The following is a 23,890-nucleotide window of genomic DNA, read 5'->3' as shown; positions in this document are numbered from 1 at the left end:
ATTCATGAAACATACCAGGACAATAGAAGAGAATGTTTGTAGCTCAGAATTGAATGGATGATGTTACCTAGTTGGGTAATGAAACATCTGCAAGAAAACCACCAAGCTCAGAGGACACCAAGGACAAATTTAGGATCTTGACACATCTTACCCCATTATGTGCACACAAGGTTGTTTGAAAGACCTACAGGGGTGCACTTGGCCTACATATTATTTAACTGAATCCTTTGGTTCAGTTGTGTGCTAGAAGAGCCTTATCATGGGTTTGCCGAAACTGACTCCAACCAGGCTGGCCCTTGGAAGCAGATCAGTGGTGAAATCAGTGGTGGGATTCAGCCAGTTCGCACCAGTTCGGGAGAACCGGTTGTTAACTTTCTGAGCAGTTTGGTGAACTGGTTGTTGGAAGAAATCATTAGGGCAGAGAACCAGTTGTTATATTATTTGAATCCCACCACTGGGTGAAATCCTCCGAGGTTTGCCACCGGTTTGCTGTGTACGCATGCGCACTTCGCATGGAGAAAGGAGGCTTAAGAAGGTAGGTAGAACAGCAAGGGGGAGAACAGCTGTGCCGCGCGATTTAGATTCGCTAGAAAGCAAGATTTCCTACTTTCTAGCAAATATAAATCAAGCGGCACAGCTGATCGTCAGAATTACCAGTTTGGATGAATCAGTAGCATTTTTTTACTACTGGTTCTCCTGAACCGGTAGCTTTTATTACTACCGATTTGCCCAAACCTGTGTGAACCGGTAGCATTTCACCCCTGAAGCAGATCCTCTGCAATTCAAACGCATTAAAAACAAACTTGCTTCTTATTCGTCCTTGTGATGTTGCTTTGAAGTAAATATATTCCAAATGTTTATGTTTAAGACATAGCATTATCAGGGGTCTCTGCCACAAAGCTTAAAAAAGTAGAGGTGACAACTGTGATCATATGGTTGTGGCCTCCATTTTGAATTATTGGGTATTTTCTCCCTCCCTGGGCCCCTGGAAATTAATACTATTGTATGTTTTATTTTAGAGCCATTTTTTTTTCAAACTTAGCAACTTTAAGATGTGTGGACTTCAATTCCCAGAATTCCCCAGCCACCACAATGAAATCCACACATTTTCTTGTTCTCAAATTTGAGAAAAGCTGGTTTAGACATAGATTTTTATACTACGACATTATACTTGGTGGAATACACTATTATATTAACTGCTGTTTTGTAACAACATTCTAAAACAATTGTTCATTTAATTATATAAGAACATTAATAAAAATATCGCTTTGTATTTTCTTGTTGAAAAAGTGCTTCCTTGCTCAAAGTTTCCCTGCAAAAAAAACCATTTTATTGTCAATCAACAATAAGATACTTGTAGGGACCAATATTCGCAGCCTGGCCTTATATGAATCAGCTTCAGTACAATTCAAAATATACTTTCTTAGTACTCCGAAAATAACAAAGCACACTTCTGCCTTACATTTACAAATTATCCAGATTGTCCTCTTTTCTGTCTCTCTCTCTCTCTCAAATTATTTCCAGCTTCCTTAACATTCTCGAAGTTTTTATTGGATTGAAAAGATATCCACAAGGTAGCTTTCCCATAATAGAAACAAATATATTTTGCAATAAATAAGCATAACATTAACTTGACGTTAATGGTATTTATCCAGTTAAATATCAATGCCAGCGGTATGTAATGCGAGACAAAGAAACGGACAGAACCCCAGCATGAATAATAATTTTAAAGGTAAAATCATTTCTCATTTATCAAAACTGTCAAACTTTGTTTAAGATCTCTCTCTCTTCCTCTTTCTCTTTAATAAATGGAGCCATAGAGTAAGGATATTAAAACCACTGTAGAGATAATTCTCAACTTAGGACCAGTTACTTAGCAACCGTTCAAGGTTACGGCCTACCTGAAAAAGGTTGTAACAGATCCAAAGTTCTGCATTTCATGTGATCGGCAGCATGGCTGCATGTATGGCTATTGCATTATCCCATGATCATGTGTCCTTGATTTGCAACAGTTTTGCCAAAACCCACACTTAACGTTCAGTTTTCAGCAAAACCACACCATAGCCAGGGATGGACAGGGTTCGGGCAATCATTTAGCCCAAGGATCGCCGGGGTTCGGCGAACCCCCAAATGCCACCCCTGGCTGCCCACCTCATCCCACCCCTCCCAGGAGTCTCCACGCGGCCTGTTCATCATTCCAGGTAAGTGCAGGGGCCACGCAGAAGGTCTGGGAGGGCAAAAAACGGGCCTACCATAAGTTCCGAAAGTCTGGAAACAGGCCTGTTTCCGGCCTCCGGAGGGCCTCCGGACCCCGGGGGAAGCAGTTTTTGCCCTCCCAGAGGCTCAAGAAAAGCCTCAGGAGCCTGGGGAGGGCGAAAAACGCCCTCTCCATTGTGATGCAGGCGGCCGACTAGGCCATGCCCACCCAGCAATGGGGAGCAACCCCGTTGCTAAGGGACCTGAAGCCCACCCCTGACTATAGTGAAACAATGGGCAATGGGTTCACTGAATGACTACCACAAAACAATCCTAAAATTGTTTTTTAATTTTACAACAATTATGACATAATCATAATGGGCAGGGTCAATTACGATCGTAACCAGAGGGCAATCTGTATGTGTATCTACGGTACTATATATACGGCAAATATTTTCTATGCAAGTATAGAAAGAGGATGTTACGTTATTGTGCAATTCTCTGTCCTGAAGATTTCAAATTTTCTTTTCTTTTTTGAGAAGCAAAAGTTCTAGTCATTCAAGGGTAGAAAAACAGACAACGAAAAGATACAATTAGGCATGAATCCAAAGCAATCTCACAAGTTCAAATCTTTTCCGCACAAAACGGACAGTGAGAATATGTAGCCACCAAATTCCAAAATGTATTTAATCTCACTCTGTTTTGCCACTTCCTTATCAGGGTTGCAGGTAACCTCAATCCTTGATGAGGTCATGAAGGTCGCAAACTATGTTTTATTACAGGCTATGGTTGTGAGGTATGGGGGGCAACTGAGCTAATGTTTAAAATGTACAAACAACACCCACTGAAATGCAGGGTTGAAGATTTCCAATAATTGGCTTTGTGGACTCACTGCTATTAATATAAAAAGTTCCTCATTATCTATTCTAAATAATACAGTAAAGATGCAAGGGATGAATAATATATAAATAATGGCCAAAAAAAAAATCCCAACCCTCTTAAATGTTTTCTCATTCATCACCCTTGAAACAGAAGATGGAATGTGATTACTGACCCCACCAGCTTTGGAAAATAATTTTGAGCAGATGTAAACAAATAGCAATGGACATCCTATTGTTTCTTATATCTGATTACCACCATGATCTGCAGCAGTGGTGAAATGTATGTATGTGTATATCAGGGGTAAAATCCAGCAGGTTCTGGAGAACCGGTAGCGGCAAATACCACCTCTGGCTGGGCCCAGAGTGGGGTGGGAATGGAGATTTTGCAGTATCCTTCCCACAGGTGTGGGGAGGGAATGGGGATTCTGCAGTATCCTTCCCCTGGAGTGGGGTGGGAATGGAGATTTTGCAGTATCCTTCCCCTGCCATGCCCACCAAGCCACGCCCACCAAGCCACGCCCACAGAACCAGTAGTAAAAAAAACTGGATTTCACCACTGGTGTATGTATGTATGTATGTATGTATGTATGTATGTATGTATGTATGTATATATATATATATATATATATATATATATATATATATATATATATATATATATACATACATACATACATACACACACACACACACACACACACACACACACACACACACACACACATATATATGAGGGCTCCTGGATTGGAGCTGAAAGGCGAAAGGGAAGCAGAATGCTCCCTCCCACATGTTGGGGTAGACCAGGTGCCTAGACAGAAAAACACTTTATACATATATAACAATATATATATATATATATATATATATATATATATATATATATATATATATATATATATGTATGTATGTATGTATGTATGTATGTATGTATGTATATGTATATGTATAAAAATAGCTTAAAATAGCGCATTATAAGGCATGAAGTTTTAAACCAACTTGTCTTAAATGGCCTTATGTGTTATATGTCCAAAATCTGGGACCCATTACGCCCCATACTGAAATTTCAAGCATTTTCAGACCAATTGTATTAGCTGGCTGGGCAGCTGCAGTTAAGGAACCATGATTTCTAACACTTCCTGCCAGCTTCCCACAATTGATGTCAATGGAGAAGCCTACAGGAAGTCAGAAATTGCTCTGAGTCCCACTGTATTTTTGCCCGCCTGTGATCATGCTGCTTCCCTGTTTAGGTAAGGAAATATCTCTGAAATGATATGTGCTATTTCTGTCTTGCAGCTTTCATTATTCTGCTACAGAATAATAACGGGAAAAATTAAAAGATTTTTGCGATCTATCATCGAGAAGATGAATTAATAAGGGTGATGGCCTAACTTCTCAACCTTGGATATGAGATGGTTACATCCGAGAACTTTGTTGAGAGGTAATTTATAGCCATCAATCCCTAATTTTGTAGTTAGCTGATCTAACTAAGCATACATATATTGTACTGGATCCGGAAATCATCTCTACTCATATGTGAGGCAGGACTGGAGATGTAATCTTAGTTCTTCTCTGGATCTTGTCTCACTCTCACCTTCAGAGATGTCAACAGGGTATGGTAATGAGGTTCTGTGGGCGTGGCTTATTTTGTGGGCATGGCTTGGTGGTCATGTGACAATTATTTAGGATTTAGCAGAGGTACTGGTCTACCAGGCTTTTAACTACTTGCAGAGCAGTACCGATCTACCCATTTATTTTTGCAGGCACTGATTTACTCATGTATTTTTGCAGGCGCTGGTCTACCCATTTATTTTTGCAGGCACTGATCTACTCATGTATTTTTGCAGGCACTGATCTACTCATGTATTTTTGCAGGCACTGATCTACCAATTTATTTTTGCAGGCACTGATCTACTCATGTATTTTTGCAGGCACTGGCCTACCCATTTATTTTTGCAGGCACTGATCTACTCATGTATTTTTGCAGGCACTGGCCTACCCATTTATTTTTGCAGGCACTGGCCTACCCATTTATTTTTGCAGGCACTGGTCTACCCATTTATTTTTGCAGGCACTGATCTACTCATGTATTTTTGCAGGCGCTGGTCTACCCATTTATTTTTGCAGGCACTGATCTACTCGTGTATTTTTGCAGCTACCAATCTACTCATTTGTTTTCTTTTAACACTGATCAGCTGTAGGACAGCCCTTTGAAGCCCCGCAGCAAGAGTTTAAACAGTTTTTTCCCCTCTAGCCATCAGTTGGGACTCAGGAGGCAGCAATAGATTGGGGGTGGGGCCAAATAAAAGGTAAGAATAACACGGGGGAGGGGGTGGGGGGGCAGAACCGGTTCGGTGACGTCATATTGTCACTGCTACCGGCTCGGCAGAACCAGGCAGAACCGGGAGGAACCCACCACTGCAGTAACCCCAAACAGGAGCTGTGACAGCCCCGAGGCCACATGTGGAACCTGTAATGCTCAACAAGGATTTCACTCATATGCAGAATCAACCCTCTAAAATGAATAACAAATGAAAGAATAAAAATGGAAGTTGGAAATAAAAGGAAATTAGAGAGGAGTAGAAAATATGTTAAAATAGAGATGACTATTAGGATTATTATGCTTAATATTATTATTATATTCTTATTAGAAAATACATTAAGAGAGAAAAATGAATAGATTTACTATGTTCAATACTACAATTGTAAGATCATAGAATTAATATCAATGTAATGAATATTGTTGTAAATTTTGATGGTTATTGCCCCATCAAAATTGCACCATATTGAGATATTTGTACCTAGACAACACACTGTTTAAGGGAAGATGGAATGTTTATATTAAAAAAATAATATATATATATATATATATATATATATATATATATATATATATATGTCTTTTTCTTTTTCGTAGGCTTTTATGTGCATATTCTTTCTAGCCAGGTTTTACCTACGTAAACAACTTAGTTTACGTAGGTAAAACCTGGCTAGAAAGAATATGCATATATATATATATATAAAATAAAATGAATAACACATGTTGATGAATTCACTGATTTCATTTGAGCTAATCTAAGTGTGAATAAGTTTAGATTTGACTTGTAGCATTAGTTCTAAAATTAACATCCCTCAAAGTCCCTACCAAATAATCCACCTCAATAAAAAAAAAATACCAATAAGTGGAGGACGAAGAAGAGAAAGAGAAAAGGAGAAGGAGGAAAAGGAGGAGAAAGAGGAAGAGGAAGAGAAAGAAGAAAAAGTGAAAAGAAGGAGGAGGAAGAGAAAGAAGTGAAATAGAAAGAGAAAAGGAGGAGAAAGAGGAGGAGGAGGAAGAGAAAGAGAAAAGGAGGAAGAGGAGGAGGAAGAGGAAGAAGTGAAAGAGAAAGAGAAAAGGAGAAGGAGAAAGAGGAGGAGGAGGAAGAGAAAGAGAAAAGGAGGAGGAGAAGGAGAAGGAGAAGAAAGAGGGAGGGAGGGAGGGAGGAAGGAAGGAGAGGCCGAGAAGAAGAAAAAAAATACTGTGTTGTGATTTTTCATAATAATAAAAAAAAAACTACGGTGGAAAGAAAGTCAGAAGGCAAAATTGCCAAATGAGAAGCATTACTTTACAGAGAGACCTTACCTACTCGAAGCTCTTGACCGAAGACCGTCTTCTCTCCCAGTGCTGAGCAGTTCCACCTGCCATATCGGAACTGGTACTGACATTCATTGATTCCCATCTGGGCCCCTTCTCCAATGACTATGATGGCATCAGGGCGGCTCTGGCAAATCGCTCGCTGCCGTGGGGCCAAGCCTGGAATCTTGTTGCAGATGATGTTTGCTCCCAAAGCCACCACCGATGACAACGCTCTGAGGAAAAGCAGAAAAGCAGCGTGAGAACTAAGAGAAGCCATTCATTCTACTTCCTTGCTAGAGCAGCTGCCTGGAGTAGGCTACAGTAGGAGGGAAAGGACTGTAAAATGGCTCCTATAATTATGCTCACTTATCTCAACCTCTTTGTTCTGGCAGTTGAGCTGGAAACCTTGTGTGACTTTCGGTAATGCCTGGTTCTCTTGGACCAGACTTAGCACATGTGCCATCTGCCTCACAAAACGTTGGCACTTTCAGGCTCAGTTGGCCATAAAACGAGGAAGTGAGGAGATACGAGAAGCAGATATTAAACTTCGATTTGGATTTTTGGAAACCGTCGTCGCTGAAATTCGCGTCGCGCATAGAGGGGTTTTGGCTCAGCCTGGCTGCAGAATGCAGGACAACTTGCAGTTTGTCCCTTCTAATTTTAAACCACAGCAGAGAAGAGAAAAAAAAGAAGAACAGGGAATGGTTTTATTTGACCAACATTCATGCTCATTATTATAAACACGAAGTGGTGAATGATTAATAGGACCTTGTAAGCATAAAATTTCAGAGTCAGATTCTTCAGACTCTGGAAAATGGTTTGCAGCAGTCCAGAAAAGCATCTCAAATGTTTGGTCAAAAGAAGCGTTTTCGGTAATTGCAACAGACACATTTATAATTTTCATTAAACCCTTTGCATACTGTGGTACATTGTCTCAGGCATGAACGGATCCAAAACGGCATTCAGATTCTTGGCTCCCCAGTGGCATCTCTCCTCAGTTCATTTACCTTCAATTTATAAAGTTGTGGGTTTGAATCCCGCAATGCTCCTGGCAAAAGGGGGAAGCTAATTCTTGGAAAGAAGATGCTGGGTTAGCAGGACTCTTCTGCTGATTAAGCAGGGCTATAGTTTGGTTCCTCTGTGATGAAGCAGACTTTTTTTGGTGTCATCCTAGCAAGGGCTTGAATCAGCAAAAACACAACGCTTGGCAAAGTTGAGGGAAGGAGAAGGGAGACACAACTAATGTGGCGGATAGACAGGATCAAGAAGATGGTGGGGATGGTCCCAAAGGTGCTTTTTCGAGAGGCAACTGGACTTTCTGGTTTTTCTTTGAAGACGTTTCTCTTCTCATCCAAGAAGCTTCTTCAGCTCTGACTGGATGGTGGGGAATGGAAGGATTTATACTCCTTGCAGACAGTTGGTCATTTGCATCCTTTTTAGAGAGTCGTTGAGGCCACCTGGAGGTTTATCTGTGTCCTCAGGGTCACCTGAGTGATGCAAGTGGGTGTGGAGCCTTCTTCGAACTGCCGAAAGGACTGTGTTGTAGACTGGAGATAGATGATGTCGTATCCCTTTCCCCCCTCTGTGGAGAGAGGGCTGTTCAATTTTGACATAGATGGCCTCTTTGACCCCTCTTTCAAACCAGCGGTCCTCTCGGTCCAAAATATGGACTTTGCTGTCTTCAAAACGACTTGCTAAAAGAACGCAAATGACCAGCTGTCTGCAAGGAGTATAAATCCTTCCATTCCCCATCATCCAGTAAGAGCTGAAGAAGCTTCCCTGGATGAGAAGCGAAACGTCTTCAAAGGAAAAAACAAGAAAGTCCAGTTGCCTCTTGGGAGGGAAAAAAAGGACCTTTGGGGCAACCATGACTGAGAATCTCCATACAGACATTGTCCACAGAAGAGTTACAGACTGCCATAAGGGACAGGGAAGATACCATCCCAAAAGTTTAAGCTTCAGGACTCAGGATTTTGCTGAAAGCTAAGGAGGGGCAAAAGCAGGGGGTGAAATCCAGCAGGTTCTGACAGGTTCTGGAAAACCGGTAGCGGAAATTTTGAGCAGTTCAGAGAACTGGTAGCGGAAATTTTGAGCAGTTCAGAGAACCGGCAAATACCACCTCTGGCTGGCCCCAGAATGGCCGCATGTGGCCTTCGCGAGCTCCATTTTCGCTGGCAGAGGGTTGGAGGAGGCCGTTGCAGCCGAAAACGGAGCTCGGGAGCCCATTTTCACTGGCAGAGCGCTTGAGCCACCACAGGCATCCCTGACACGAGTGATGTCAAGCTGGCCACGCCCACCCTGACCACGGCCCCCTGCCTAGTCGGCCTCCTGCACCACCACAAGGGGGGGCGATTTTGCCCTCCCCGGGCTCCGGAGGCTTTCTTCGAGCCTCTGGGAGGGCAAAAACGTCCTCCCCAACTTCTAAAGCAGGGGTGAAATGCTCCCGGATCAGACCAGATCGCCCAATCTGGTAGCGATCTTGGCCGTTGGTTTGGCGATCCGGTAACGACGGCGGAGCATAGCTCCGCCCACCCAGCCGGGGGTCATTACTTCCTAGTTGTAACCAGGAAGCAATGTGTTTTTTACCTTCTGCACATGCGCAGAAGGTTTTGTGCATGCGCAGAAGGTCTGTGCGCACCTGTGACACGTGTGCGCGCTTCCGAACCGGTATGGAAGGTAAGTAGATTTCACTCCTGCTCTAAAGCACATCCAGTTCTCACCTTCCTACCTAATTTCAGTGATTAGCAGTGAATAAATGTTTGCGACTTCTTTACGCAAGCGGGTCAGATGCCAAAACATCACAGCTCGGTGCAAAGCATAGCGGCGCTGCCTTTCTTAGTGACGAATGGTAATGCAAACATAATATTTGCTGATTAACTCGCTTAATAAGAAATGCCCAAAGGGAGAACACTTCAAGATGGCTCACGTACAAAACCACGATGGAATGCGGCGATTCAGGCAAGGCCCGGCCTTGAAAGAGCTGCTGGAGGGAAGGCAGCTATCAATTAGAACAGAACTTGCTGTGTACAGCAGGTATCTGAAGTATGTCCAGGAGCCTCAGAATGCAAGCAGCAGGCTTCAGAGGCAAATTCCTCCACCCACTCTCCTTGGAACAACCAGGTACCTACTTCTTAGTGTCCCTGGTTCAGATCATTGTCTCCAGGTGTAATTCCAGAGCTGCTTTTCACTGTTAACGTCCCTAGTGTTCTAAAGCAGGGGTGGAGCTGCCAGGGGTTCACAGGGGTTCGGGAGAACCTCTAGCTAAGATTCTGTGCAGTTCGGAGAACCCCCAAATCCCACTCCTGGCTGGCCCCGCCCACCCCGCTCCACCCCTCCCCTCCCAGGAGGCCCCACGTGGCCTGTTTTGGATGCAGGGCACACACGGAGGCTTGGGGAGGGCGAAAAACGGGCCTACCGGAAGTTCGGGAAGGCCAGAAATGGGCCTGTTTCCGGCCTCCTCCGGAGGCTGGGGAGGCCATTTTCGCTCTCCTGGAGGCTCGAGGAAAGCCTCTGGAGCCTGGGGAGGGCAAAAAACGCCCCCCACCCCACCATGGTGCAGGAGGCTGACTAGGCCATGCCCACCATGACCATGCCCACCCAGCAACCAGGCAGAGAACCGCTTGCTAAAATTTTTGAAGCCCCCCCTCCCTGGTTAAGTAGCAGCTTGTAGAGTGAGGTCTTAGTTCATCTCCAAAAGCTAAGCAAGATCAGATATGGTTAGAGTAGGGGTGTCAAACTCAATTTCATTGAGGGCCACATCAGGGTTGTCTTTGACCTTGGGGGGGAGGCAGGAGGCCGTGGTCAGGGTGGGCGTGGCCAGCTTGACATCACTCATGTCAGGGATGCCTGCGGTGGCCCCAAGCGCTCTTCCAGTGAAAACGGGCTCTCAAACTCTGTTTTCGGCTGCAATGGCATCCTCCAACCCTCCGCCAGTGAAAACAGAGCTCGCGAGAGCCAAGGTGGGCAAAACCCAGATTGTTTGGGGCAATAGGCTGACTCTGCAATCTGCTTAGAGAGGGCTGTAAATCACTGTGAAACAGTATAAAAGTCTAAGTACTATTGCTGTGCAGGTATGAAAAACTGGAGATTGCACTGGTTTTGTATTTTGTCATTTTTATATCACTGTGGTTGAAAGCAGATAGGTATGGAGGAGGAGGAGGAGGAGGAGGAGGAGGAGGGGGAGGGGGAGGGGGAGGGGGAGGAGGAGGAGTGTTGTGGTCCATCAGCAGCCTGCGGAGCTGGCAGCAGAGTCGGACAGTGAGGAGGCTGGGGAGGACAATGGGCCAGTCCTGGTGTTTGGGGAAGGCCCAGACGGGGGCTCTGCGTCGGAAGCAGAAATGATGCGCAGACTCCGGAGCCTCCAGAGTCAGATAGCAGAGAGGCAGAGGAACAGGAGGAGCCTGTTCCTGGTGCATGCATGAGCAGAGCTGTCAGAAGGAAAGAGCAGCTAAAGCAAAAGGGACAACTTGGGAGAAAGGCCAGGAGAGGATTGGCCCCTCCCATAAGGCTTAAAAGAGCAGCAAAGGCTCTTGGGCTCTTTGTAGGAAAGCAACATTACTAAATCTGCTTCTAGTCGGCGTTTCTTGTTTCTGAACTTCGTGGGGCTTTGACAAGAAAGGCCTTTGGCAGGGTGCCAAAGAAGATAAAGGTTTGTGATAAGCTCAAAAGACTTATTCTGAAAGACTAAGCTGGGAATGAAGTAATTCTCAGCTGTTATAATAAAATAGGTTTGGGACTAATTGTGCCTTGTAATGACTAAGTGAGCCTAGGTCACAACAAGGGGGAGGAGGTGGGGAAGGGGAAGAGGAAGGGGAAGGGAAAGGAGAAGGGGAAAGCATTTTCCTCAGGGTGACAATCAGAAATGTAAAATTTATCAGATCGAACCAGTAATAACAGGCTACTCTTGTGTAGGAAGGAATGAAAGCTTCATAATATGTTGACCACACGTGGAAGATCTTGGGTTCAACCTCAAGCATATTTGATTAACAGGACCTCAGGTTGGGATATTGGAGAAGTGCCACCCACAACTTCAAAGGTTACTTGAAGGAGCCTGGATAGCTCTGCAGACAAGGCACTGCAATTTAACACCAGCTGTCTGCAATTAAAGTAAGTTCGAATCTTGCCAGGCTCAAGGTTGACTCAGCCTTCCATCCTTTCTAAGGTAGGTAAATTGAGGACCCAGTTTGTGGGGGCAATAAGCTGACTTTGTATAAAATATACAAAAGTATGAAGGCTATTGCTTAACGCACTGTAAGCCGTCCTAAGTCTCCGGAGAAGGGCGGCATATAAATCAAATTAAAAAAAAAAAAAAACTAGAGTGGAATTCTGGCTCAATGACCACAGAATTCGGGCAGTGGCTGACATATGTGTTGTTCTGTGGTCACTGAGCCAGAATATTGATGCATCCCTTCATCAGATGCATGGAATGGATTTTGGAGGGATTACCGGGATGTGACTACTTTTCTCTTGTCTATTTGTCCTATCAGAAAGCTTCAATCACTGTTGGCAAGGAATGCGTACGAGGCGTAGATTGAAGGAAGTTAGCCATGCACAGCTCTCATTAACAGAACACTCAAATCCCTTGACACGGCTTTAAAAACCTCTTCTACAAGGGTTGATTAAAATAACAACAACACGGTATAATGGAATCTTTGTGCGAAAGGGCTGCCACGTCGTTTGCCGCGATGTTTTTTGACACATCTGAAACACAATCTCACGACTAGATGGCTTATTTAATTAAGAATTCCTAAGTAAATGTTTTTCTGAGCATCTGTACATCCCTGAAAAATTGGCAGGAATACATTTGGCATTTGACTTCATCTGCATGTATATTGCTGTTCTCAATAGTCTCTACTTCAATCTTCAAACAAGCATCGGAGCTGAAGAAGTAGTGATGAAAAGGAAATAAAAGAATTTGCTGGGGTGGGGTGGGATGGGGGTAGCAGATTCGGTGAAGAGCATCTGTGCAGATGTAAAAAAAAAAAAGTCAAAATGGCAGGTGTGGCCCTGTGATTGAAGCCCTGGCTCCACATTTTTCAAATGTGTTGTGACTTCAATCATAGCTGCCCTCTTGACATTTTTTTAATCACATTCTCGGGAGACACCCTTAGCTCCAGTTCTGGCTCTGACTGCACTCGGCATCCAAGCTCATGAGCTGTTGGAACTGGAAAAATGCCCCCTGATCAAAGTCATATGCAAGGCAGGGCCCAGAAATTTGGTGGACTGGATCAGAAAGACCAATGTGCAGAATGAGCAGTGCATCAAAGACCCCACCAGAAGGACCCCAAACAACAAGAACATCAGTAAAGGGATTTTGGATATGCCAGAGAGAGGAGAGGGAAAGAAGCTATAACACCTCTGGGTGTCGAGGAAGGAAGAATTTCTTAACTGGTAATTCGTATGTCTGTCTTCTCTCTCTGATGCTCATTGTAGTAGAATATGTTTAGGAATGACAAGGAGACAATAAACAATAACACAGCTAACTAAAAAATGAATTCAAGTCTCTAGGATGAGATAAGTTACAGCCTAGGACTCAGGGGTGGGATTCAGCTGGTTCAGACCGGTTCGGGAGAACCGGATGTTAATTTTAATCTGGTTCACCAAACCGGTTGTTCCAAGGACTGGCTGACCCCGCCTAACCCACCCGTCCCCTCCCAGGAGTCTCCAAGCGACCCCTTTTGGATGCCAGGTAAGTGCAGGGCGCACATGGAGGCTCTGGGAGGGTGAAAAATGGGCCTACCGGAAGTACCAAAAGTCCAGAAATGGGCCCGTTTCCAGCCTCTGGAGAACCTCCAGAGCCTGGGGAGGCCGTTTTTGCCCTCCTGGAGGCTCAAGGAAAGCTTCCGGAGCTTGGGGAGGCCGAAAAACGGGCCTACAGGAAGTACCGCTAGTCCAGAAATGGGGCCCATTTCCGGCCTCCAGAGAGGCTCCAGAGCCCAGGGGAGGGTGAAAACACCCCCCCTCCATGGTGCAGAAGGCCAAGTAGGCCACGCCCCATGACCAACCCCACCCAGCAACCGGTTGCTGAAATTGTTCAATCCCACCCCTGGCCTAGGTGCTTAAAGAATTAGGGGAAACAAGGACAGAACTATTTCAGGTAATCTCTGAGGAGCCCCTACAACAAAGTCCCCAAAAGAATGAAGAGGAGCAGGTATTATTGACCCATCTTCAAAAAAAAGAGAAGGGGAAAATTACAGCGTAACGTGACTGATACAAATTGCACAACTGCATCCCTTTTACGGTGTCCTTGTACTTTCTACCTAATGGCTTCTGCTTTTCTCTAAACTTAGGAGCTTTTCTCAGGGAGACACCAGACAAGAAGGACCTGGTCAAATAACCAGGCTTGAACAACAGAGCATTTTGACTATTGAAAAAAAATCAGCCGTTTGAATGGTGTTATTTATTTGCATCCTTTAATGATCTGACACCATTTACAATCTGCCCTCGTGCAAAGAACTGCATCTGGAAACCAGCAATGCCAATGCATTGCGGTTCTCTGCAGCCACAGACCTAATTAGGGGCTCAGCTACTGGCAGCATCCTCACTTGTGATGTGGAAAAATCTAAGTCACACCGTGAACAATCCAGAAAATCGAGGAGGATTTGAAATGCAGAGGTCTTTGGCAATTTGAAAAGTAAACGTCCTTTACTATAATCAACCAAGCAGTTAATTACGATCAGGGTGGATTTGATTTAAATCAAATTGATTTAAATCACAATTTAAATCATGATTTAAATCACTAGTAAAAAGGCTTGATTTAAATCAACTCGATTTAAATCATAATTTGTAAAGAGCAACTGTCATCTGTGCTACTCCTTTGACCCACTGTTGACTCACCGATAGTCCCAGTGTTGCCTCATGCTACATAACTAAGCTCCATTTCATGCTGAATAAACTAAATTATTTATGTATCTTAAATAGAAAACTATCTTATGATAGATTTTTACCCCAAAAGTTTTTTATTAAAATAAATTCAATAAAAATCAAAAAAATCCGATTTAAATCAAAAAAATCCGATTTAAATCAAAAAATTCTGATTCTTTTGATTTTTTTAAAAAAAATAATTGATTTTTATCCACCCTGATTACGATTGAGGACTTCGGGCTTTCTAAAAGTTTCATAGGTGCATCAAAGAACTTCTGTGTTCAATCCATGCACTTGAGGACTTTATAACGTGGATGTGTACCAGTCAGGCTAGAGTCAGGAATAGTCAGTGTGAAATGAAGGAAACTGAATGTCTCCAGTCATGGCACTTGGGATCTTCATTTAAGTACATTCAGCCAAATGTCATGCAAATTAAAATAAGGGCCAAAGTGTCCTCTAAATTCTCTTGGAACACATTAACTCAGGCTCCCCCATGATGAGCGTCCAGAGGCCCCTGCAGGAGTTTTTCAAGAGAAAGGGGCCACGTTGTAATGCAAGACGTGATTTCAATGTCTCTCGCTTGTAGGACAGTGTTTCTCAATTTAAGATGTGTGGACTTCAACAACCAGAGGGAAATTTGCTGGCTGAAATGTGGTGATGTGATTGGAGATGTAGGTGGGGGGAGACACAGAAAAGAGAGGTTTTGGAGCATCAGGACCTTTCATCATATTTACAAAAATGGCACAAAAGGGTAAAAATAACACCTGCACGAAGACACGTGCATTCTTTGAGTTTGGTCCATATTTAGAACTGTGTGCCTCCTTTAGAAGTTCACTGGGGAACTGGGGAATGCTCCCTCCATTCATCGCTTAGGTATCCCCTTGTCTATTGGGCTATGCAATCTCAGAATTCAAAAAATTCTGGGCGAACTTTTTCTGGAAAAAGAAAGAATTCCCCCCTTCCATCAATCAGTTGCACATCTTGGGTCAAAAGCCCATCTTTGCTTTTAAAAGTTGCATTTTCATGTGTCAGAAACATGTACCCCTGTGGTGGGATTCAGCCGGTTCTGTTCAGATTGCTCGAATCTGTAGTGGTGACTACAGATCTGCCCACCAGCCCAGATGTAATGCACGACTACTGCGCATGCACGGAAGGCCATGCGTATGCACAGAGGTGGCGCATGTGCTCACATTTGCAAACTAGTGGATCCCACCTCTGCAGTGAATCCTTTAAAATGGAGCTTGCTCTCGTCTAGTCAGTGTTTATAATTGCACTGTAAAATAAAATAAATGCTCTGTAAAGGGCAGGACAAGAAGTGATGGGTGGAAGAACATTAAAGAGAGATCCAACCTAGAACTAAGGAGAAATTTCCTGACAGTGAAAACAATTAAACAGTGGAACAGCTTGCTTCCAGAAATCGTGGGCGTTCCATCGCTGGAGGTTTTTAAGAAGAGATTGGACAGCCACTTGTCTGAAATGGTATAGAACAGTGATGGCGAACCTTTTTGCCATCGTGTGCCAGGAGGGGGTGCAGGGGGGGTCACGTGCGCGCATCCCCACACCCATAATTCTATGTGCCCCGGCCCCGTGCATGCGTGCACGACCCCTCCTGCTCCCCCGACTCCTGGCATGCGATGGCCCGGTAGGCCCGTTTTTCTTTCTCACCTGGCTCCAGGGCCTCTCTAGGAGTCTGGGGAGGGTGAAAACGGCCTTCCCCACGCTCCCGGAGGTCCTCCGGAGGCTGAAAACAGCCCATTTAACAATTTCCGGTCCCATCCCAGACTCCTAGTGAAAAACGGACCTTCCGGTCCCACCGGAAGTTGTTAAACAGGCCGTTTTTGGCTCTGGAGGACCTCCGGGGGGAGAGACCATTTTCACCCTCCCCAGACTCCTAGAGAGGCCCTGAAGCCAAGTGAGAAAGAAAAACGGGTCTTTCCCACTCCCACAGGCCCTCCGGAGGTAGGAAATAACCTGTTTTCCTATTTCTGGTCTGCCCAAAAGACCCAAAAATCAGCTGGCGCACCGGAGCTAAGCTCGCATGCCCACTGATATGGCTACACATGCCATCTGTGGCACGCATGTCATAGGTTTGCCATCACGGGTATAGGATCTCCTGCCATGGGCAGAGGGTTGGGCTGAAAGACCTCCAAGATCCCTTTCAATCCTATCATTTTATGTTCTAATAATAATAGTAGTAGTACGTGGACATTACATAAAAAATAGCAGGCAAAGCAGATAATAATAAGACTTGGCAATAGCTAAAAGCAGGAAAGTTAAAGAAAGAGACAGAGAGGCTAATTCTGACTGCACAAGACCAAGGCTTAAGAACAAATGCATTCAAAGCCAGAATTGAGAAGATAGCAACAGACAGCAACTGACCAACTCTGCAAAAAAAAAAAAAAAAAAAGCTGATGAAACAGGGGATCTACTGCAAGACGTTCACACACAAGGACTACAAACAACGGCATGACAAAGCAGCAACAATGATGCATTGGAAGACATGCAAGAGATACCATTTCTCTACAAGCAAGAACTGGTGGAACCGTAAAACAGAGAAAGTAGAAGAAAATGAAGAAGTTAAAAAGCCCTGGAACTTTAGAAACAGACAAGCACCTATCACATAACACCCAAGACTTAACAATTCTTGATAAGAAAGACAAAAAAAAATCTGGATAGTGGATGTGACAGTACCTGGAGACAACAGAAGAAAAGGAACTGGAGAAGCTAACTTAATACCAAGACCTGCAAATAGAAATAGAATGATTGTGGCAAAAGCAAACAAAGATAGTTCCGAGAGTAATAGGCACCTTGGGTGCAATCCCAGAACAACTGGAACATCAATTGAACACCATCGGCATTGACAAATTCACCATCAGTCAATGGCAAAAGGCAGTTTTTCTTGGAACAGCTTACATCCAGCGATGACACCATTAAATATCAAAACATCTGCCTATCCCGGGTCCTTTGAAAAGATTCAATACATGGATAAAAATGCCAAATCTAATCTAAACATCTGACTGATTGAACAAACCATTATATTTTTTCAAAAATGCTATCTGTATAATTGGAGTCTCATTTTCCTTAAACAATATCATTTGGCAATAATAGCCATAGTAACAACATTTTGTAAAAATGCTCTCAAATTGAGGATCCATTTTCCTTGAACAATGTCGTGGATTAAGGTTTGAAATTTTAAAACTGCTTAAATTTAAAATAAATGGGCATTGAGCACAAAAAAGACAAGCATCAATTATTATAAAAGCTTGACCGATTAAATGACATGAAGGCAAAAAGTTGACAGTGAGACAGAAAAAGGGACAAACAAGGGAACCTTTTCGGCACCGAGTGCCCAAATCGGAATGTGCGTGCATGTGCTCACGCCGTAGCGCTGGAAACCCGAAGACCAGCTAGCTGGCATGCACATGCCTGTTTTGGGGCCCTTTTTTGGGCCGTTTTCAGACCATTTGGGGGGCCATTTTCAGGCGCTCTGGTGCCCATGAAGATCAGCTGGCTGGCACGCACATTCGCGCTGGAAACCAGAAGAACAGCTGGCGATGGCACACATCCCCACAGAGAGACCTCTGCATGCCACCTCTGGCATGCGTGCCATAGGTTCACCATCACTGAGTGGAGCCTGAGTGGCATAGGAGGCTAATGCCTCCTACTAAGGCAGCATTTAACATCCAGCTGCCTGCAATTACTGCGAGTTCAATTCTCACCAGGCTCAAGGTCGACTCAGCCTTCCATCCTTTCTAAGGTGGGTAAAATGAGGACCCGGTTTGTGGGGGCAATAAGCTGACTTTGTATAAAATATACAAAAGTATGAAGGCTATTGCTTAACGCATTGTAAGCCGCCCTGAGTCTCCGGAGAAGGGCGGCATATAAAAATAAATAAAATTTAAAAAAAAAATCACTGCTCTAATAGAATTAGTTTTCTTAGAGCCCAACACATTTTGGAAATATCATTCTTTTTCAAGTGTTCTCTAAAACAGAAGCAAAGCAAAAGAAGGCATCCATGATTCTTCAAAAGCTAACAATATATACATTGCACTACTTCTAAAAACCAACAATTCTCTTTAACCCATTCCCTAACTAGGGCAATGGATGAAAGCACTCCATAAGAAATAATCAGAAAAACAATGCTTTTTCCAAGCTTCTCCAGTAAACGTGTGCCATACAATGAAACATCAAGTGTCTTCGCCAAAATGTTCTGCAGGGCATGGTCTGCAAAAGTGGAGATGGCAGGCACAACAGTGGGATCAAAGCTCCTCCTAGATTTTATCTGTATCGTGGTCTTTTTGATCGTATGCTAGAGATGAAGACACAAACTATGATGAGAGAGAAGGGAATGGACACATAAATCACTCAATTGGCTACCAAAAAAGCAAATTGTCTAGAATCATCATTTTCCTGAATGACTGTCACCTGTCACTGCATTCCCAGAGATGACAAATATACTTTAAGGAACACATCCAAGGGGTAGATTTGCAGGAATCTGCTCACAAATTGTCCTTGTTCTGTCAAACTTCTGTACCCTAGGTTTTGATTTTTGGCCCGAATCACCTAAGGAAGCTTCAGAAAACTGCACTCCTTGTATTTCCTGAGATAATCTCATTCATATTTTAAACAGATTAACAGAGTTGGAAGGGACGAAGGTTATCTAGTCCAACCCCCCGCCCAAGCAGGAGACCCTACACCCGTGATGGTGAACCTATGGCACGGGTGCCACAGGTGGCACGCAGAGCCATATCTGTGGGCACGTGAGCATTGCCCTAATCAGCTCCAGCTCACATATGCGTGCCAGCCAGCTAATTTTCGGGCCTTCCGGGCCCACCTGAAGTCGGGAAATGGGCTGTTTCCAGCCTCTGGAGGGCCTCCCAGGTGGGGGAAGGAAGGCTGTTTTCACCCTCCTCAGGCTCCAACAAAGCCTCTGGGGCCTGGGGAGGGCGGAAAACGAACATTGTCTTACCTGAATGTTCCTTTTCGGAGTACTGCGACTGCAGTCCATAGCTGGGTTTCTTCATCATCAGTTCCTTTTGACTGGGTGAAATTTAGATACATCTCTCCTCGCCCTGTGGCCACGCCCACTGCTCCCATAATGCACCAGTCTTTGAACGAAGGCGCGACCACTAATATAGTCCAAGAAAAAACCAACAGTTCTACAATAATAACAAGTCCAGACAACAGTAGTCCAATAATAGGAAAAGACAAGGGAGGGGATGGACTGCAGTCGCAGTACTCCGAAAAGGAACATTCAGGTAAGACAATGTTCGTTTTCCAGAGTACTGCTCCTGCAGTCCATAGCTGGGATATACCCAAGCTCAGAAAACACAAGGGTGGGAAACTAAAGGCCCCCAGAGTCCTGCCTCGCTAGCACACTCTGCAGGACACGACGGCCAAAGGAAGCCTCAGCCGAGGCAAAAGAATCCACCCTATAATGTCTGATAAAAGGAGTCACCGAGGACCAGGTGGCAGCCCGGCAGATGTCAGAAACAGAAGCCTGAGTGGCCCAAGCAGCTGACGTTGCCGCACTACGAGTAGAGTGAGGCAAAATCCCGGCTGGGACCTGCCTGGCCTGACGTTCATAAGCGGTGGAGATGCACGCCTTAATCCACCTGCCCACAGTCGATGGAGATATCTTCTGGCCCAAGGATCTCGGATGGAAGGATATCAAAAGGGCCTCCGATTTCCTGAATGACTCAGTCCTGCGAATATAACGCCGGAGGGCCCTGCGCACGTCAAGGGTGTGCCAATCCTTCTCACGTTGGTGCTTGGGTGACGGACAGAAGTCAGGAAGGATTAATTCCTGAGCGCGATGAAAATAAGAGTTCACTTTCGGCAAAAAAACCGGGTCCAGGCGAAGAACAACCGTATTAGTGTGGAAAATACACAAATCGTTCCGGATTGACAGAGCTGAAAGTTCGGATATCCGTCTGGCGGATGTGATAGCCAAGAGGAAGGCGACCTTATAAGACAAGTACTTAAGAGACACAGAGCCCAGCGGTTCGAAAGGAGGACTCATCAGCGCTTGAAGAACAAGGGAGAGGTCCCAGGTCGGATATCGACGAACTGGAGGCGGACGTAAGTTCATAGCCCCATGCAAGAATTCTCTGAGTTGGGGGTGCTGAGACAGAGACGAATAAGGTGGACAGCGAACGACAGTGGACAAGGCAGCGGTCTGTCGACGAAGGGTAGACGGTGATAAGCCCTTGTCCAGGCCAGACTGTAAGAAGCAGAGGATGTCAACGACCTGAGCCGACGTAGGGTCTACCAAGTTGTCAGCACACCAGACGCAGAAGGCCCGCCACGATGCCTCGTATATGCGCGATGTCGAAGGTCTGCGAGATGCCTGTATAGTGGCTATGACAGAGTCGGGGAGACGGTCCTTGCGCAGGATGACCCGCTCAAACGCCAAACGGCCAATTGGAGCCACCCGGGATCTGGGTGGAAGACCGCCCCTTGGCGTAGAGAGAGACGGTTCGGTGGAATCTCCCACGGTGGAAGAATGGACAGAGCTACCAGGTCGGCATACCACGGCCGACGAGGCCAACTGGGAGCCACCAGCAGAATTTCCGCACGTTCCTCCAATAGCTTCCGAATGACTTGAGGGATCAACGGAAGCGGAGGAAAGGCGTACAAGAGACCGGGAGGCCAGCGGCACCGTAGAGCGTTGTGATCTTCCGCCATCTGAGTTGGATAACGTGTCACGAACCTGGGAAGCTGGGCGTTCGCCGGACTGGCGAAGAGGTCCACGACAGGCAGGCCGAAGATGTTGACGGCTTCCTGAAATATCTCGGGATCCAGTTGCCACTCTGACTGGTCTATCAATTGCCTGCTGAGCCAATCCGCTCTGACATTGTCCACGCCCGAGATGTGATCGGCCCTCAGAGACAGAACATGACCTTCGGCCCAAGAAAACAGCTTCTCTGCTTCCAGCATCAGGTCCCTTGACCTCGTGCCCCCTTCCTTGTTTATATGGGCCTTGGCGGAGATATTGTCCGTAAGGACGAGGACGTGCTGGCCCCGCAGCAGGGACTGAAAGTGACAGAGAGCTAGGCGAATCGCTCTCAACTCCAAGATGTTGATGCTCAACGTTTGTTCCAAAGGCGACCAGCGACCCTGCACTATCTGATCGTTGAGATGGGCCCCCCAGCCCAGGAGACTGGCATCTGAAGTCAATGTCAGCCGATCCGGGAGTAGAAATTGAGTGCCGAGAAGAAGGTTGGGACCTGTCCACCAGTCGAGGGATATGGAAACTTGAGGGGGAAGAGAAACCTTGTGGAGAGAGTCGCTGCGACCCGTGCGCTGAAAGGGCAGCAGGAACCACTGCAACGGCCTTGTATGTCTGCGCGCCCATGGCACTATCGAGAAGCACGAGACCATTTTCCCCAACAACTGGGACAGATGTAGAAGAGGAACAGACCGTTTGGACCGGATGAGCCGAATCAGGCTGCGAATGCTCTCCGCCCTGTCCGGGGATAGGGAGACCTGGCCCCGAACCGAGTCGATCACCGCCCCCAAGTGTTGTAGAACCGTGGTCGGGTGCAGATGACTCTTTGGGAAGTTGATCGAAAACCCGTGGTCCTGAAAGGAGCCGATGACATGGGCCAGGTCCCGAGGTGCTTGGCTTCTGGAGGAGGACAGGACCAGAACGTCGTCCAAATAACATAGGACCCTCACAGGCAACACCCGGAGGGCAGCCGCCACCACCGCTACCAGTTTTGTGAAAGTCCTTGGGGCAGACGACAAGCCGAAGGGCATTGCACAGTATTGATAATGGTCCTCCCCAAGTTGGAAGCGCAGATACTGGCGATGGGCCGGGAGGACCGGAACGTGCAGATACGCCTCCTTGAGATCGACAGACTGGAGAAGGTCGCCCCGTCGCACAGCAGCAAGGATGGATCCCAAGGAGTGCATCTTGAACCTGCGGTAACGGACCGACAGATTCAGCTGCTTCAGATTTAGAATGGCCCTCCAACCCCCCGAGTGTTTGGGGACCAGAAAGAGAGTCGAATAGAATCCCTTGCCCCGCTGATCCAATGGAACAGGTTCTATTGCATGGATAAGGAGCAGGTGGAGGACCTCCTTCCGCAAAAGAGCCGCCTTGACGGAGGACAGGTGAGTCGGACAGCGGATGTAGCGAACCGGAGGGCGCCCCATAAACTCGATGGCCAGGCCCTGAGATACTGTCCGAAGGATCCAGTCCTCCTTGGTGGAGCGTTCCCATTGGTGGCTGAAGAATTGAAGCCTCCCGCCAATGGGATCCTGCAAACTGTAGTCATTTGCCTCGACGGGGCTGGCGGAAACCGGCTCCACGGAAAGGGCGTCTGGAGCTGCTGGTTCTGGACCTGTCCCGAAACCGTTGTCTGTCCGAATAGCGGTCGGTCCCCGGAAAGTAACTGCGTTGTGAATAGGGGCCCCCTGACCCCGACGAGCCCCGAAAGGGCTGACGTTGAGAATAGGGTGCGTAGCGCCGTTCCGGTCTGCGGTATGAAGACGCGGGCATCACCTTTCTTTTATCCTTGTCCTCGACCAGGACAGGATCCAGGGCAGGACCAAAGAGGTTCGGGGCCTTAAAGGGGGCCGCCGCCAATTTCCACTTTGTTTTGGCGTCAGCTCTCCAATTTCTGAGCCAAAACAGTCTACGGGATGTCACAGATGAGGCCAAGGCTCTCGAGGCAAACTTCACCGAATTTAACGAGGCATCCGCTGAATATTCGGTGGCAGCAATAATTTTATTTATATCCTGATGAAGACGTGTGTCTTCTGGCGGTAGTTTCTCTTGAAGTTGCCTCAGCCAAAGCAATGTGGCTCTATTAAAGAACGACGTAGCAGTCGCCGTCTTAATTGTCCAAGCAAGAGATTGATGCTCCTTACGAAAGGAGAGTTCAGACTTCCTGTCCTCTGATTTAAGAACGTCCAAAGCGTCCGAGGACAAAAGCGAAGAAGAGGAGAGGCTGGCAATCGGATGGTCAACCACAGGTAACGATAGTAAGGAGTCCAATTCCGGAGCCCCACAATACAGCTTTTTGTCCAGGCTGGTGGGACCCATCAGAGAGCCCGGTTGAGACCAGGGGGACTGTAGAACATCAGCAAAGAGTTGAGGACAAGGAATAAAGTCCTTACCCAGTTTGGATGACGAAAACAAGGCCTCATGAGGAGCCGAAGAAGTAGAAGGTTCAGCAGATGGGGCTTCCATATTGGTGACCCGCCTAGCTTTATGTAGCAGAGATTTAAACAACGAAGGCCGGAACAAACCGGAAAAGGCAGGAGTGTCCGGTGCGAGGCCTTCATCTTCCGAGAATTCTAATTCCTCAGGAAGCTCTCCCTCCTGCTC

General features: G+C 45.9%; 1 protein-coding gene across 3 annotated transcripts in view; it reads right to left on the bottom strand.

The window, feature by feature from the left end:
• The window catches only part of WNT7B (Wnt family member 7B), a 157,521-nt gene that overhangs the window by 40,963 nt on the left and 92,668 nt on the right, over positions 1-23,890 (bottom strand). For 2 of the 3 annotated variants that reach the window (XM_070948058.1, XM_070948057.1), the window contains exon 2: positions 6,697-6,923. In XM_070948058.1, coding sequence (XP_070804159.1) covers positions 6,697-6,923 — 227 coding nt within the window. Of the gene's footprint in view, positions 1-6,696; positions 6,924-17,671; positions 17,691-23,890 lie in introns of all 3 variants that reach the window. The other variant, XM_070948059.1, reaches the window with a different exon arrangement.

The sequence above is a fragment of the Pituophis catenifer genome, unplaced genomic scaffold (genome assembly GCF_029215685.1).
Source record: "Pituophis catenifer annectens isolate HBS135680 unplaced genomic scaffold, rPitCat1.0.hap2 SCAF_7, whole genome shotgun sequence".
Lineage (NCBI taxonomy): Eukaryota > Metazoa > Chordata > Lepidosauria > Squamata > Colubridae > Pituophis > Pituophis catenifer.
The sequence above is the reverse complement of the archived record's forward strand: the minus strand, read 5'-3'. Positions and strand labels throughout refer to the sequence as shown.